General features: G+C 62.4%; 1 protein-coding gene across 7 annotated transcripts in view; it reads left to right on the forward strand.

Moving 5' to 3' along the window:
- TP73 (tumor protein p73) overlaps window positions 1-16,395 on the forward strand; it is a 63,033-nt gene that overhangs the window by 17,656 nt on the left and 28,982 nt on the right. For all 7 annotated transcript variants that reach the window (XM_038537743.1, XM_038537738.1, XM_038537739.1 and 4 more), the window contains exons 2-3: window positions 2,683-2,774; window positions 3,076-3,196. In XM_038537743.1, the coding sequence (XP_038393671.1) occupies window positions 2,716-2,774; window positions 3,076-3,196 (180 nt within the window). In that variant the 5' untranslated portion in view covers window positions 2,683-2,715. The remainder of the gene's footprint in view (window positions 1-2,682; window positions 2,775-3,075; window positions 3,197-16,395) is intronic.

The following is a 16,395-nucleotide window of genomic DNA, read 5'->3' on the forward strand; positions in this document are numbered from 1 at the left end:
GGGACTGGAACCAGGGTGCTGGGGCAGTGGTGTCTCCTCTCTTCCCTGTTCTCCACAGGGGCTCCCGGGGCTGTCTCTTGGACCCTGGGCTTCAGAGAGGGAGTGTTTTCATTTCCCTGCAGCGGGTGCAGTGAGTGCCCAGGACATGCTCTGCAGCAGGATTCTCCCCATAGGCTACCCCAGCCTCCCCGTTTTTTATTTTTTTTATCAAGGTGAAATAAACTAAGCCTTTTAAGATGAACCATGCAGTGACATTTAGTATAGTCACAATGCTGTCAATGTCCACCTCCATCGGACTCCAGAACATCCTGCCGCTTCCAAAGGAAACCCCATCCCCATTCCCATCACTCCCTGTCCTCCTCCCCCAGCCCCAGACCCAGCGACCTGCCTTCAGTGCCCTCAGGGTTTGTCTGGACACTTTGTAAGTGCAGGCCCGTGGGGCCTGGTCCTTTGTGTCTGGCTTCCCTCCTTTGGGGGGTTGTCCTCGAGGCTCACGCACCCTGTCGCAAGTGTCCACGCTTTGTTCCTTCCCGTGGCCAAGTGCTACCCCACTGCAGATGGGCCACGTGTGTCTGTGTCTCTCCATCTGTCTGTCGGTGCACATCTGGGCTGTTGGCATCTCTGGGCTGCCGTGATTAGACTTGCAGGGGTGACCATCCTTTGGATGGTCCATCTTTAAAATGAAGAGGGCACCCAAATGGCCTGGGTGAGTTGAGCGTGTTGTCAGCACACGGTGTCCACACCAAGAGGCCACTCGACTAATACTCCCTGCTCGCCCAGAAAGGACCAGCCGTAGGGAACGTGTGAGGGCGGGTTTCTGCCCAGCCTCAGCTTGGTGGCTGGCCCCACAGCTGGGCAGCCGGCCCTGTTCTGCCTCCTAAGTCCACCCCTAGCTCCACACCCCGCACACAGCTCTACTGGGCTTTGGGCAGCTCAGCCTAGGGAGGGAGTGACCTCCCCAGAATAGGAGGCATGCAAATTGGCATTGCCCAGCCTTGTTAAACTCTCCAGGCAGGGGCGCCTGGGGGGCTCCACCAGCTGAGCATTTGACTCTTGGTCTGAGCTCGGGTCACGATCTCAGGGTCGTGAGATAGAGCCCTGTGTTGGCTGTCCAGAGTCTGCTGGAGATTCTCTCTCCCTCTGCCCCTTCCCCTCCCCTGCTTGTGTTCATGCATGTGCCTGCATGCTTGCTCTCTCACTCGCTCTCTCAAATAAATAAAATATATTTTTTAATACTCCCAAATCCTTAAATCCTTCTGGGTAGATCGTGTGCTGAAGGTGCACATGTTGCAGGGGTGGGTAGCTAAGTTAATTTTGAATTCTGAGGAAACCACTTGGTCATTCCTCTGCAGACAGCAGTGCTGTGTGACCTCAGCAGGTCATTTAACCTCTCTGAGCCTGCGGGAGGGTTGGTTTGGGGCCAGTGCTCTCTAAGCCGCCAGTCCCCGGCCATCCTTGTCCAGCCCGCCCCAGCCCTTGGGCCTCCTTTGCCAGTGCCCAGCCCCGCCACCGAGGCAGCCCTCCTGGCTCGTGCCACTCTGCTCCAGAGACCGGTGGCCTGGCACGTGGCGGCCTCAGGAGAGTGCCCAGACCTCCACCAACGCCCGCCTACCTGGGGACCGAGTGACAGATGGTGGGTGTGCCCTCCCTCCCCCGATGGCTGTGGGCAGGTCCAGGCCTGCCTGCTTGGGCAATGCCAGGTGGACGGTGGCCAAACTGATTCCCCCGGCCCTTTGCCAAGGACCCGAGGGTGGCTCGGGGAGACACCACTGGCGGAGGGGAGGGGTGAGTAGGGCAGGCTCTGGTTTCCTCCGTTCTCCACCACTGGAAGTCAGGAGCCCCAGCTGTGCCAGGCCTGGTCCTGGGATGGCAGGGCCACTGTAGGGCCGCTATGGGGTGGGAGCTGGGCATGGTTGCTCTTGGGAGAGGAAACGCTGGGGACACAGGTCAGCCTGTCTGGGCACCAGATCGGGCACCCCAGTCCCTGGGCATCCCCTGTGATGGGGGGAACCCACGGGCAGTCGTCCCGCCCCAGCAACAGCTTCACGGCCCTGGCCTGGCCTTGCTCACAGGGTTGGAGTTGCTCTTGTGTCCAGGCTGCAGGGGAGGACCCCGTCTTTGAGGGGGAAGCCATCTGATATCCTCTAGCCCTAGGACACAGCCAGCCTCAGATCTGGGGCTCGGCTCCAGCCTCTGGACATGCCCTGCACAGGCCCCTCCTGAGAGTGGGTGACCACTGGGGCATCAGAGGTACCAGGAGCCCTCAAATCTGACTTGAGCCCTGAAGGCTAAGCCTAGAGACAGTTCATAGTGAGAGTGGCCACACGTGTTTAGTGTTCCTTGTGATCCAGGCACAGCAAGGACCTCAATTCAAGCTCCCAAAGAGGCCTGCAGCCTCATGGAGGGATGCTGTCACCCCCCTCATAGGTAGTGGCTCTGAGGAGCCCCTGCTGCCCAGGGCACCCCCTCCCAACTGGGGGCTGGAGCCAGGCCCGCCCCTCTGCAAGGTGGGGTTCTGCCGAGGAAAGGGGAGGATGAAGTGGGGGGGTTGAGAGGTGTTCCCTCCTCCTCATCGGGGTGCCATCGATGTCAAAGTGTTGGCCTGCCCAGTCCCTGGGGATGCCTAAGGAGGGCAGAGGCCGGCCTTCCCAGAGCACCCATGTCCTTCTTCCCTCCTCACAGAGCAAGCCGCCCTCGGGGCCAGGTGCAGGGAAGATGTCCCAGTCCACCGCCAACGACGAGGGGGCCACGTTCGAGCACCTCTGGAGCTCCCTGTGAGTACTTCCCTGGCTGCCAGGGACATGGGCTAGGTGACGGGGAGGCAGGGGCTGCTGGCCAGGGCTTTCTCCTGGGGATGCAGGGTCAGGGTCTGGGCTCATTCCTCCGACCAGCTGGCCTGAGATCCAAGGGGCAGAGCTCACACGTGTCCATGCCTCCCTGGCAGCCTCGCCTGCAGAGGCCAGCAGAGGAGATACACGGTGTGCTGAAGGGTTCCTGTGGGCAGAAAAGGCAAGCTCCCCAGGAGCTCTGGGCCAGGGCGGTCTGGGACTGATGGTTCTGCCCCTCTCTTCCCAGGGAACCAGACAGCACCTACTTTGACCTTCCCCAGCCAAACCAGGGAAACAGTGAGGTGGTGGGCGGCGCAGAGGCTGGCATGGATGTCTTCCACCTGCAGGGCATGACCACGCCTGTCATGGTAAGTGGGGCTGCTGTCTGTGGAGGTCTCCGGGTGGGGGCAGTAAGTGTGGACCATTCTGCCGGGGAGCCTGCAGGGCAGGAAACAGGCTTCCTCGGCAGGTTTGTCAGGACATCTCAGCTGCAAGGTAGAAAATATATCAGCTCATGAAACTGTTAGTCCAGGGGTAGGAATGGATTCAGACATGGCTGGATCTAGGTGATCAAATGGCTGTCTCTCTGTCTCTCGCTCTGCTTTCTCCACTCCATGGTGGCTGTGTTCTTAGGCAGCCTCTAGTCTCTGTGGAAGGGACCAGGCCCCACCAGCATCTCCCTTCCCGTCGGGAGGACCCTCTTTGCTGGTAGTCCAGCAGGCCTGCCTCTCACTGGTCTGAACGTGGTTTGGTGCCCACGTCTGGGCCATTCTCATGCCCCTGAGCAACCTGGGTCCCCTGGGACAGGGGCGGGATGGAATCAAGGGGAGTGAGAAGAGAGCCCCAGAGGGAGACCGAGCTGCTGTTTCCAGAGGAGGAACCGGCTGGGCACATGCAGGGATAACGGAGGCCTGACCCCCTGTTGCCCTGTCTCAGGTCTTCCCGCCCCAGGCATTCCTCTTGGCAAGAAGGCAGGGTTATGGTAGCTAGGTGGTGGCCATGTCCCTGCATCTCTCTCTGACCGCCCATTGCAAGACCCTGTGTGGTCAGTGGAGGGTGCAGGCAGGCCGAAAACAGGGACGGGGTATGAGGGCCCTTGGCCCCAGGGAGGCCCCAGCATCCCTCCTGCAGTTGCCCCCTTGGGACAGCCACTGCTAGACTCCTGGGCTGCTTCATATCCCCAGATGGGAGCTGTGCTGGCCACTGGCCTCCCCGAGGCCCAGCACGTCTGTCTCAGGGCATCAGCCCCAGGCCAAGAGCCAGGGCACAGGAAGGAGGCTGAGCTGAGAACTCTGGAGGCCAGGAGAGCCTGGCCCCCTCCCTGCGTCTGAGGAACCCTGAGCATTTGGCAGCCGGCAAGGGCCGTGTGGGCTCCAGTCGAGTGAATGAGCAGAGTGAAGCCAGGAGGCGGGGGCATCCTCTGTGTTCTCCATGGTGTCTATTGAAGACACTAGGCTAGCCCAATGGGACTTGGGCAGTTGCAGCCCAGGGCTGGCATGTGGTGGGCAGGGAGCCCCGTGATGGCCATTTCTTGGAAACTTTCCCACTGGGTCTGAGGAATCTGCCTGCCTGGCCCCGGCGTCCTGCCCCACTCAGGAGACCATTGGGGTGAGAGCAGCTCGCCACATTCAGCGCCTGTTTATTCCCACTTTATGGCTGGGGAAGCTGAGGCAGACGTGGGGAAGCGTCGGCCTCAAAGGCTAGGGTGCAGAGGTAGAGCTGTGTCCTGCCCCTTCAGAACACTTCCTGTTCTACCTGTGGGGGCCACGGTCCTGGCCTCTCCCCTCCCGGGTCCCCCTCCTGGACCACAGTGTCCTCCACAGCGAGCCCCGCAGACAGCTCCCGATGGATCCAGGGTTGTGGGTGGACCAGCCTTGCTCTTCGCATGATGGCAAGACACATATCAGCGACTTTGAACAAGGGTCTTGCTGACAGGGCTGGAGGGCACAGGGCAGGCCAGGGGCCACACAACCAGGTGTGGGTTGGGGGGGAAGAGAGCACACAGATGGGGTGGAGTGGCTGCTTTTACTGGGGGGGGCAGGGGGAGGACCTGGGGTCTTGGGGGCTCACTCTTTATTGGTAGATATCAGATATCAAAGCCCGGGCAGGAAAGCAGGGTCACTCAAGTGGTCAGCTTTCCAGGTCATTCAGGGCTTTGTCCAAGTGGAACCACACGGTGGGGGCAGGGGAGGTGCTGGCTCTTTCTCTAGCTGGGCAGCAGGCCATACGTTTATTCTGGATGGGGGTCTGGTATGTAACTGCCTCGGGATCAAACATCAGGCACTTCGGTCACAGTAGAAAAGCTGGCTGCCAGGCACTCATGCCATCGACCCTGTGGAGGCGCAGGAGGTCCAGGGAGGGGAGACCCTGAGTACAGTCTCCTGAGAGGTCTGTGTCCTGAGTCTGGGAGCCCCCCACCCCCCCAGCCCAGCTCACTCCACTACCCCAGCGTAGGGAGGGGATTCTGTGCTGCAATAGGCAGGAGGGGCTCTAATCTCCCACAGGGTGGGTGCCCTCCATGTCCACCCGGAGGATGCTGGGTGCTGAGCACGTCTGTACTGGCAGGGAGGGGCATGTCTCTCAGCAGGCGTCAGGTAGTGAGGACGTGGCCTCCCCCCTCTCAGGTGGGGACCCACCTTCTAGAAGTCACGCTCGAGCCACCTGCATGCAAAGCTCCATTTGCAAAGGTGGGGGTTCCCCGGGGCCACCGGGTCAGCCTCGTCCTGCCCCGCCTGGTCCCGTCGCAGCTCAGACACTGGTCTGTGGCAGCACCATGCCGAGAGCCTGCCTGAGCCACTCTTCACCCTCGCGTGGCCCGAGGCGGCCCAGATGCAGAGATGGAGGCAGCTCAGCAGCTGGGTCAGAGCCAGGTGCCCCGCCGTCCCTCTGTCCCACCCAGGGGCCCCTGCCCAGTGTGCCCAGGGGCCCGGGCCAGTGCAGGTGGGAACCCCTGGAGCTTGCTACCCCGTGGTGCTGTCCAGCCCAGCCTGGGAACTCTCTCCACCCACGGGCTCCAGGCAGGTGACCTTGGACAAGAGGCTGCCCAGGCCAGGCCTTGGGGCAAGGAAGCAGCTGAGTCCTTCATTTTCTGCCAACCCTGAGGCTGTGACTCGGCTGGGTGGAAAGGCCTGCTGTCCACTGGGCTGATGGGGACCGTCCTTGAGTGAGGGGACATTGGTCCTCTGGGGTGGCACTTCCCACCGTCTGGAGCCTTGGGGCCCTGCTGGTTGTGGGGCAGATCCCGTCCCACAGGTTGTGCAGGTTCCTGAGCACTGCCCCTGCCACAGTCAGACCACAGTTGGAAGAGAGGCCGCGGCAGGCCCACAAGAGGCCCTGAATCACTGCCTGAGTGGCCAGTGGGGACAAGTAGGACGGGTAATGGCCCACCTGAGGAGCCAGGCTGTCCCGGAATGCATCCCCCTCCACCTTGAGCCTCGGTGTCCTTGCTTATGAAGCGGAGGTGATGGAGCGTGTGGGCCGGAGCACAGGCCCTGCCCAGCTCTGCAGGAAGGGTCAGTCATCGTCCTCGGACACCCTCCTGCCACATGGGGCCAGCCGAGGCAGCTGAGGCAGGCAATGGAGAGGACAGGCCCCAGTAGGCCAGCAGGCCCCTTGGCAGACCTTGGAGGAGTCCCAGAGCAGAGATTCTTGGGGGGACAGTGAGCTCCCGGAGGTCACTGCTGCCACTGCCAGGGTCCATAGGGCTGAGAGGGCCCAGAGCGGGCTTCCTGCTGGGAGGCCCCTGTGGGTGTGGGGAGCCCCCAGACCCGTCCCGTCACTACCCCTTGTTTGCCAGGTGATGCATGTGGCTACCTGGTCAGCCTCAGCAGGACTGCAAGGACGAGGGTGGTACCTGGCCATGGGGAGTGCGTGACAAAGCAACGCTGTGCAGGGGAGGAGGGACCAGGCTCCGTGTTTAAGAGCACTGTGTCCCCGAGGACAGAGGGCCTGGGAGCAGCTGTGCCAGGGATGCCCTGGGGCCTCTGTCGCCACTTGCCCTCCTTGGGGTTCCTGCAGGAAGAGCCCCCGTGTCAGCCTACCCCACGTGGCTCACTCCCCAGCACAAGCCCTCAAACAGGCCTCCCATCTCCCACCAGGGGAGGGTGCATAAAAGCCAGGTCCCTGGTGTCCCCAGAGGCTCAGGGGGAGGGTTGGCTGATGCCGTGAGAGGCCAGTCTTGTGGGGTCTGCATGGGCCTTGAGGCCCCCCGCTACCTGGGGGGTGGGCACAGACGGGATGAAATTCTTCGTCGTGAGTGCCCTGGGCATCCTGAGCAGGCAGCTGGAGTCCCAATTCCCCCTGGACTCTGCAGGCGCTGGGCCTGAGCTAAGAGTCTGCGTGTCCCCTCCGAGTCTCAGCGTCCCCTGAGGACAAACCAGGGGTTGGGCTCCCAGGGGGGCCCCCTCCCAGCTCTGATGATGCACGCACAAGAAGGAGAGGGGGCAGGTGCCCAGCGAGGCTGGCTGGCTTGCCTCCCTCCACTGGCTCCTCCCAGCTTCCCCTGCAGTGTGTGGAGCTCCAGGCCCTCCCTCCCCGAGTCCCTTCCCGCCTCTCCTGGCGCCTTTCTGTGGTGACAGCTGTCATGGGCAGGTGGGCCACGGGGTAGGACTGAGGCCGGCAGGGGCAGCAGGCACAGCTGATCTGCGCTGGGGCCCCACTGCCACCTGCTCTGGTGCCCGTGGAGAGCTGCTTAGCCAGGTTAGAACCTGCAGCCCCTCCCAGACCCAAGACCCCACCATCACCCAGGGCAGACCTTCCTGGCCCAGGGAGGGGTCCCTTCTGCCCAGTTTGGACCCCTGGGCGTAGGCGTGCAGGGGGAAGGAAGGGATGCCCCCTCCTCAGAGAAGATGTGGGGGTGGAGCCCAAGGTCAGGGAGCAGGTTCAGTTTGCCCCCGGCATCTCCAGGACCCCAGCTTGCCTGCCGTCCACGGTGAGCCCCCCAAGCAGCAACTTCCTTCTTTGGGCAGGGGTGGGAGTTCCTCCGGGGTGCACAGAGCTGTGCCCCAGTCTGCCACCAAGTCATGGAGCCCGCTCTGTGACACACTTCGTGGGTGAGCACAGCCACCTGCCTGCATGTGGTCAGGACAGGGAGGGAGGAGCCTCTGTGGGGACCCTGCAGCATGGGTGGGCAGGGCCCCCAGGTCCTGGTCTTTTTGCTTTTGGTGCTCCTGCCAGGGCTCAAGGGTGCCCAGGCTGACCCCCTGGGGCTCAAGAGTGGGAGCCTGTGGCCCCCTAAGCCTCCTGTGGGGGGTGTCCCTGGGGGATGCCTCTCCCACCTGACACCCCCTCTCCGGGCAGCCAGCTTCCCCTTGGCCTGGCCTGTGTCTCCCGGCCTCCCTGTGGCCTGAGCTCCCCCAGAGTGTGGACCTTCCTCTGCCCAAGGTCCACCACACACTTGGTGGCTTAAAACAGCCCTCATTGCCTCAGAGTCTCTGTGGCCCAGGAGTCCTGTGTGTCTCCCCTTGGTCCCCTGCCCCAGGTCTCCCAGGCTGTGGAGTGTCAGCCAGGACCGCAGCCTCATCTGGCCCGGGGCCCCTCCCAGACTCTGCTTGTTGGCAAAATTCAGTTCCTCGCAGCTGTGAAGCCGAGGTCACAGCTTCCTCGAGGGCGGCTGTTCTAAGCCCCTGGAGGCTGCTTGCGATCCGCTGCCCTACAGTGGTGGCACATCCTGGCAGATTGCTCCTTGAGGCCAGCAGACGATGTGTCCCTGACCTCTTGGGAGGGCTTATCTGATGAGGCCTGGCCCACCTGTGTAGCCTCCTTTCTGATCAACTCAGAGTTGACTGGTTGATCACAGGGGCTGTCATTGCATTTACAGTGCCTTCCAAGGAGAGGGGGAGGCAGGGCGTGGGCCACCTGGGGATTCAGTCCCCACGCCGGATCCCCCGGGTGCCAGCCTATGCCCGTTCTTGGGGTCTCTGACCTCAGAGTCTTCTTTCCTCTGCTCTCCCCTCTTGGCTTCTACAAATCCAGCAGGATGAGGAGGACAGCTGACTTCCCCAGCTGCTGTGCTTGGAGCCCCAGCTGGGGATGCTCCCCTGCCAGGAGGGGACCCCCACCCTGAGAGGTTGGGGAGTGGGGGCTGGGGTCTGAACCCCCCTCCTCCTGTCTCACCTGGCTCTGGGTCCTGCGGTCCACCAGCCCACCTGCCTGGTCCACAAGGTGCCTCTCCTTCCAGCGTCCTCTAAAAGACTCACTGAAGGATGGGACCCCAGGCCAGGGGGGAGGCGGCAGCGGGGCCCCCAGCCCCAGCCTTCCCGTCTTCAAGCATTCCTGGCCAAGAAGGCTGTCAGCTGCTGCCCCCAGCCAGGACTTCCAACCTGGGCGGCTCTGCAGAACCCATTCCCTGCCTCTGTCTCCCTCCATTGTCTCAGGTTGCGTGGAGAACAGTAGCTGTCTCCGCAGCACCTCCTAGGCCTCTGAGCTCTTGTTGGGGGTGGTGCTTGGAACTCGAAGGGGGCACGTCCAGCTTCATGTGGTTTATCTGTGTAGGCCCAGGACCGAGGCCCTGCCTGCTTCCAGGGGGGATTCCCGCCTCGACCCCAAAGCAACCCTGTGCCAAAGGTGGTTACACTAAAGCGGACGGGCAGACTCCAGAAAGGGAGTAGCCGTGGCCACCGCGAGCCCCTGCCAGGTGGGGCAGCAGCCCCCCTTCTGGGCCACATCCCTGTTGCCAGGGGCTCAGGACCAGTGGGGACAAGGCCAGTGGCCGCCCAGTTGGACTGGAGCACGACACAAGCTCCAGGTCCCCCGGCTCAATCCACTGCCGTAGGCCACGCCTTGGCTGCTCGTTTCAGCAGCAGGGGTCCCTGAGGGTGGCTGGGGGAGCAGTCTCCCAGGTGCTTCTCTCCGTCAGCTTTCCCCGGCGCACCCCGGTGGACCACCGTGCTCCCTGCGGGAGGGAGATTTGCTCCGCCCAGGGCGCCAGGGCCGCAGCACCATCTCTTCCCTTTGGGGTGGCCCATTCTCACCCACAGAGGTCTCAAGGGCGCCCGGGCTGACCCCCTGGGGCTCAGGAGTAGGAGCCTGTGGCCCCCTGAGCCTCCTGTGGGGGGCATCCCTGGGGGAGCCAGGTGTGGCCTAAGTGCGGAGTGGGCGCCGGCCCCGCACGCCGCCCCTCCCCGTGTGCCTCCGTGGTGCGGTCCGACACATCAGTGGGCAAGCCGGGGCCTGCCTGGACTGTGATGAATAGGCATGAGGGATAAAGGGGTGGGCCGCTGGTTTTGTTGTTAGATGCAGCTGGTTGACAGAACTGAGGCAGAAGGAGATGCCAGCGAATCGCCCACATGTCCCGGAGCATCCTCGGCTCCCGCCCCCCTAGCCGCGGAGCCTCTGCGCCTGGGTGCACCCTGCCGAGCGGCTACCACTCCGCCCCTCACCCCCTGGCCACCCAGACCCATGCCTCGACCCGCCGCACGCCAGCTTCCCGGCGTGTGCGGGCTCCCGCGCGCCCACCATGCTCTACGTCGGTGACCCCATGCAGCACTTTGCCACGGTAGGTGTGCCGCGTGGGTCGGGACCCCATCTCCATCCGCCTTGGTGGGGCCCTCGCTGCCATGGAGGGTTAGGAGGGGCATTCTCTCGTCTGTCTCTGGAGCAAGCACTTGCTGCTGGCTGGGGTGCCACAGCCCAGGGTACGCCGAGGCAGGCAGGATGCGCTGAGGGTTTGGGGCAGGTCCTGGGCACAGAGACAGGTGCCAGCACATCCTGGAGGAGCTTGGGAACCGGTGCTCACTGGCTGGGAAGAACCAGCAGGCATGGAGAGGAGGGTGGGTGGTTACCCAGTCAGGGCTGGGTGGCCACTCTGAGATGTGGAGGTTGCTGAGGCTCCCCTGCTGTGGGCTGGAGGCTTTGTCCCAGACCCAGGGGCCACAAACTACCCTACCCTGTCCCCAGCTACCGGGAGCTCAGCCTACCCTGGAGGTCGTCCTTCTCCCAGGGCTCGGGCTCTGAGGTCCCAGGTCGAGAGCATCCTCTTCTGGGCATCTGCTCATTAGGCTGGCTTGGTGTGGTCTGGGCTCAAGGTCAAGGACTTGCAGCAGGCTGGCCTTCAAGCGCCCTGTCTCTGTGTCACAGAGGAGCAGCAGCCTGGCAGGGGGAAGAAAGGGCCTGTAGCTTTTGCTTGGCCTCTGCAGCCTGGACCCTGGGGATCTGGGCTCATTTCCAGACTTGCCAGGTCCCTAGGGCCAGGCAGACACCAGGCTGCTAATTGAGCGGGTGGAGGGTAGAGGCAGGTGGAGTGGGGGCTGCGGGTAGCTGGTGCCCTGTGGGGACCCAGCATGGGCTGAGGGACAGGATGGACAGCTGGGCAGAGTGCAGCCATCCTAGGCTCCACAGGCAGAAGACAGGGAGTCTGAGCCACAAAGATCTGGGGGCACACCAGCCTCTGGAGAACTGTGTTCTGGGCTGCGTGTGCAAGTGCACAGATGTCCGTGTGTGAGTGTGCACTCGGGTGAGAACATGCGTGTATGCGCGTGCGTGTTGTGTGCCTCACAGGTTGGAATAGGCGCCTGTGTCCCCAGCAAGGCCATGGGAAGAGTGACAGTGTGTGTGTGGCCCGGGAGGGATGCGGGTGTAGGTGACCCGTCTATACGGCCTGACTCTGGTCCTGGCTCCGAACACTCACCTTTGGAGGCTCCATGGCCTCTCCGTACCCTGAACACGAGCCTTCTGTCTGAAATTCAGTGTGTGCAAGTGCTGGGCAGGGAGGGCACATCCTTCTTCCCCGTCCTCTCCCCATCACTCACTCTGTCACTGGCTCACTTACCCATGACCCACGTCATTGGTGAGCCAGGAAGGGCTGTCCACCTGCCACTGGGGCATCTGGTTGTCACACATGCAACCCAAGCCAGAGCAGAAGGTCCCAGGCCCTGGAGGCCAGTGCCTGCATGGCCAGCCAAGAAGCCTGGGTGCCCGGCCCTCTGGTATAACCTTCTCTCTCTAGTGAAGTGGCTTCGCAGTATAGATGCCAGGTGGTGCTGAGCACGCCTGCCACGTGGCCTCTTTTCCCGGGTGTGGGGACCAGGGGTACTGGGCCCGCCTTGGGACCATGGAGGGAGCATTGCCTCCCCCATGTGAGTGGTGGGCAGCAGGGGCCACTGGCGTCCACGGACCCACAGGGTCAGGCACGTCATCACTTGGTTCTGTATTACCGAGGACATCTCTGTCGGCAAGTACCCAGCAAGCAGCTCTGGTGTGTATGTGTGACCAGGACAGGTAGAAGGTGCCAGAACCTCTGCCCCCAGGGGAAGTGGGGCAGCCGGGTTGTACTGATTTATAAAAGCATCCGTTTCCTCCTTCAGGGACAGACACTTCCCGCTGTGTGCAGCATCACGAAAGAGGAAGCAGGTTTGGCCCAAACCACCTGAAACCCCAAAACGAACAAGTAGGGTTGTACAGGAGGAGCTCATGTGCTCAGCAGCCCAGCCCAGCCCCAGGGAAGGAGCACGCAGCCAGGTTTCTTGTGTGACCCGGTCCCTTGTCTGAGCACCATGCTGCCCACCGGGTTTGCTCCGGGCGCCAGGGTACCCCCTCTCCCTGCAGGTTTAGCTGTACTCAAGGTTTGCTTCTCCGTCGAGGGCTGAACGACTCTTGCCTTTGGTGGCGGCTGGCACTTACTGGGGGCATGGGGCTGGCACTGAGAGGGCTGGGGCCTCTGTCTGCGGCAGCTTCTCCCACCTGTGTTTGACCAGCTGCCCCCACGCAGGGCCCCTCTCACCTGAGACCACGCTGCCCCCAACCCATAGCAGGCACCCCGGGCTGGCTTTTCCCGGTTGGAAATATTGTGATTTGCCATATTCACTAGTCTTTGGGGCTGTTTCACTGGTCAGCAAAGCTTTAAAGTCTCAAGAGGTCAGCAAGGTATTAGATTAGGCTCCCCTGGCTCTTTCCGTGCCTGTGTGTCAAGGGCCCAGGGCTGTCTGGGCTGCAGGGTCTTCGAGCTGGGTCATGGGCATGTGGGCCTGGCCTCTTCCCACTGTCTGCCAGTCCATGCTGGGTGCTGGAAGGGGTGCTGCGTGAACACCAGTGTCCACTGTCCTGGAGCAGCTCCAGAGGGCACAGCGCTTTGCATCCCCTGTGCGGCGTGGGTCTGGTCGCTCTCTCTTTGCAGACACTGCAGCCTCTGGGTAGAAAGGGCCCTGCTGGGAAAAGCCAATCAGTGCAGCAAGAAATTTGTTCTAAGCAAGCACCTCCTGTACCCGAGGCCCATGGGGGGAGGAAGGACGACGAGATCCTGCCGGGGTTCTGGAAGGAGCCCCTGCTGCAGTGCTAGGAGCGGACCACAGGAGGGCAGGGCCGAGGCTGGAAGCCCGAGGCCGCTGGATACACCCGCAGAGGGACAACGCCTCCTCATCTCCTCCGGCCAGGTGGGCGCAGGGGAGGCAGCCCGCACCCCTGGATTCCCAATAGGATTTGCTGGGGGGCTGGGGGTGAGGGCAGAGGTGACCCAGGGTGGACCCAGGAGACTGGGTGAAGGGGGTCGCCACCTGTTTATTCAGATGGGAACCTGCAGGAGGAGAATGTGGGGTGAAGAGTGAGCTCTGCTTTCTTTTTTTTTTCATATATTAATATTTTTATTGTTAAGCAAAACAAAGGAAATGATGAGACATAATATATTTTAAAGTTTTATAAATTTTAGCCTCACATTTGGATTTTTCTGTATATGTTTTATTGGAGTTCAATTTGCCTAACATATAACACCCAGTGCTCATCCCGTCCAGTGCCCTGCTCCTTGCCCGTCACCCCGTCCTACCTCCCACCTCCCCTTCCACTACCCTTTGTTCGTTTCCCAGAGTTAGGAGTCTCTCATGTTTTGTCACCCTCTCTAATTTTTCCCACTCATTTTCTCTCCTTTCCCCTATAATCCCTTTCGCTATTTTTTATATTCCCCGTATGAGTGAAACCATATAATGTTTGTCCTTCTCTGATTGACTTACTTCACTCAGCATAATACCCTCCAGTTCCATCCACGTGAGCTGCTCATCAGCTGTGGCCCCTGGGCCGAGAAGGGGCCGCGGGGGAGGAGGGGGAGTCTGAGCCACACTAGCAGAGTGGCCGCTTGGACAGGGAGCAAGGGAGGGGGGGGCAGGTGGCAGGTGGAGATGACTAGGGGAGGGGGGCGTCCCAGCACAGGCGTGCGCTGCACGGAGGGAGAGTAACCAGATCACAGACAGACAGACACCTCCCAGGACACAAGAGGGGCCGCCTGAGCCAGGAGCCAGTGATGTGGGGGGGCGGGCAGTGAGGACAGAAAAGGAACAGGGCCTCCAGGGACCAGACAGGAGGTGTTCAAGTGACTAGATGGAGCAGAGCTGGAGCGGCCAGGGGTCTGTGCAGCAGCATGGGCCTCGGCCACCGGTGTCTTCTCCCTGACCTGGGGCAGCAGGAGCACGAGGCTCTGGGGCCTGGGAAGGAATAGACTGCTCCAGAAGGGGAATCCCAGAGCCTGCCCAGGGGCAGGGGGTTGGGGGGGTTGGGGGATGGAGGTATCACCACCATCCTGTTCACGGAGCTGACACTCTGACACTCCCCTACCCCCTTGGCCAGGCTCTGGGCCCATCTCTGCGGGGCCCATCCCCACCTCTCTGCAGCCCCACCTCCCCCACAGTCTCAGCAAGGGGAACATCCACTCTTCCTTTGTGTGGCCGAAACCTGGGAGCTCTTCTTGACCTGCCTACTGCCACACCTGGCATCCCCTGCCCTAGGAGCCCACTAGTGTGCTAGTGTGTCCTCTGGGGGTGCCAGGCCCCAGCACCATGCCATGGCCACCTCACTGCCTCTGACTCGGAGCCAGCAGGTCCCCTGGCTGAACCGTCCCCCTCAGCCCTTCCTCTGCTTGCTGGCACCCAGTCTGCAGGTTCCCATGCCTTCCCACGCCTCCCCCCCACCCCTGCCCATGCCGGGTGGTGTTTGTGTCCAGCCTGTCCTGAAGCCTGAGCCCCTACAGCCTCACAGACTGGTTTGCCTGCTGCTGTGGCCTTGGAGGAGCACGGCTCTGGAGGCTGTGGCCATGTCTGCGTGGTGCCGCTGTCCCCCGGCACCTCCTGGGTGTATGGGGAGGGGAGCCCAGCCTGGGGGCTGTCAGGCAGCAGAGCGGGCAGGGGCAGTGGGCTGGCCTGTCTGTCTACCCCAGAGCCTTGAACTGGGGAGGGAGGGAGCAAACCTGCTCACTGAGGAGTGCATGGCTGCTCCTCCAACTCTGGGTCCTGGTCATCTGAGCTGGCACCCTCTTCACTCTCCCTCACCTTCCCTGGCACCTTTATTGCACATGCCACCAAGGACAGCAGCGGCTCCTCAGAGGGGTCTGGTGTGGGCAGGGCCTGATCAGCCCCTGCAGAATGGACAGACAAGGAGACGTGGGTGAGGGGTGTCAGGGCAGATGCCTGGGTCAGGGTCAGGCTCTGGGGCAGCAGGCAGGGGGACGGGAAGGCCGCCTGTCCCCAGTGATGCCCAGGGCCGAGGGGTACTCTGTGAGCTGCACCCCACTTTGCTCCAGGTCCCGGGCGCTCCGGGAGCTGGGGTCTGGATGGGGCTCTGTCCTGGGGATTGAAATAGTCTGTGCATCCGTGGTCCCCCTGTCCAGGTCACGGGCAGCCCCGCTGAGGCTGGCAGGGCGCAGCCCAGGGACGCACGGGGACCCAGCCTGGCCCCAGGCTGCCCCCCGGGTGTGCGTAGTGCAGTGTGCAGGCGGCGGCGGGCAGGGGCGTCCTGCAGACACACGCCTCGGCAGCTGCAGCAGCGGGCTTCTGGGGGCGCGTTTCTCCAGCGCGAGGTGTGGAAACTTCCACCTGGTCCTGGCGCAGATTGGGCAGAGCCTTGCCTCAGCCCCGGGTGAGGAGAGAGTGTAAGCGCATATTTTCAGGAGGAGAGGGTGCCTCCCCCCGCACGAGTCCGGTCTTGTTGGCATTTCCACCCGTTTAATCACAGACTCCGGGAGATGCTGTGGGAAACACCGCAGGATGGAGGTCTTGCTCCGAGCGGGATGGGTTATCTCCCCCTGAAGCCCAGACGGCTTGCCAGGCACTCACCTCTGGGCGAGGTTGTACCCAAGCCCAGACATGCCTGCCAGAGAAGATCAGGGGGTTTGGAGTTCATATTCGATTAAAAAAAGAAATCTGGTGGTAGTGTTCTCTGGGGAGCTGGGGGTTGCTGGGGTCAGAGCAGACACCCACTCGGGGTGGGAGAGAGCCCTCCAAGATGAGGGGGGCTCCCGCCTGCACCTCCGGGCCCCCAGGGAGAGGGTGTGCACTCCCCGGTCAGGCAGGGCTGTGTCCAGGAGTGGGGAGCACTCCCCGCAGGAGGTGGCATCTGCATGGGGAACAGGGGACCCCCCCCCCCCCCCCCGCCCACAGTGGAGGTCTGGGGAGGAGCATCTGGACAGAAGGCTCAGCAGTGTCAGAGGCTCCGGCCGCCCCTCCCTGAGCCCGTCACACACTCTTCCAGTCAGATGCACACTGGTCCCGAGGAAGAAGCACGGCCACACTGTTCACCTATTTTCCACAAAGTTGAGGACCACATGGCCGGGCTTTGGTGAAGTCAGGGCCCCAGTCTCCCGATTCCCTGGCCA

Source organism: Canis lupus, chromosome 5, assembly GCF_011100685.1.
Source record: "Canis lupus familiaris isolate Mischka breed German Shepherd chromosome 5, alternate assembly UU_Cfam_GSD_1.0, whole genome shotgun sequence".
Taxonomy (NCBI): Eukaryota; Metazoa; Chordata; class Mammalia; order Carnivora; family Canidae; genus Canis; species Canis lupus.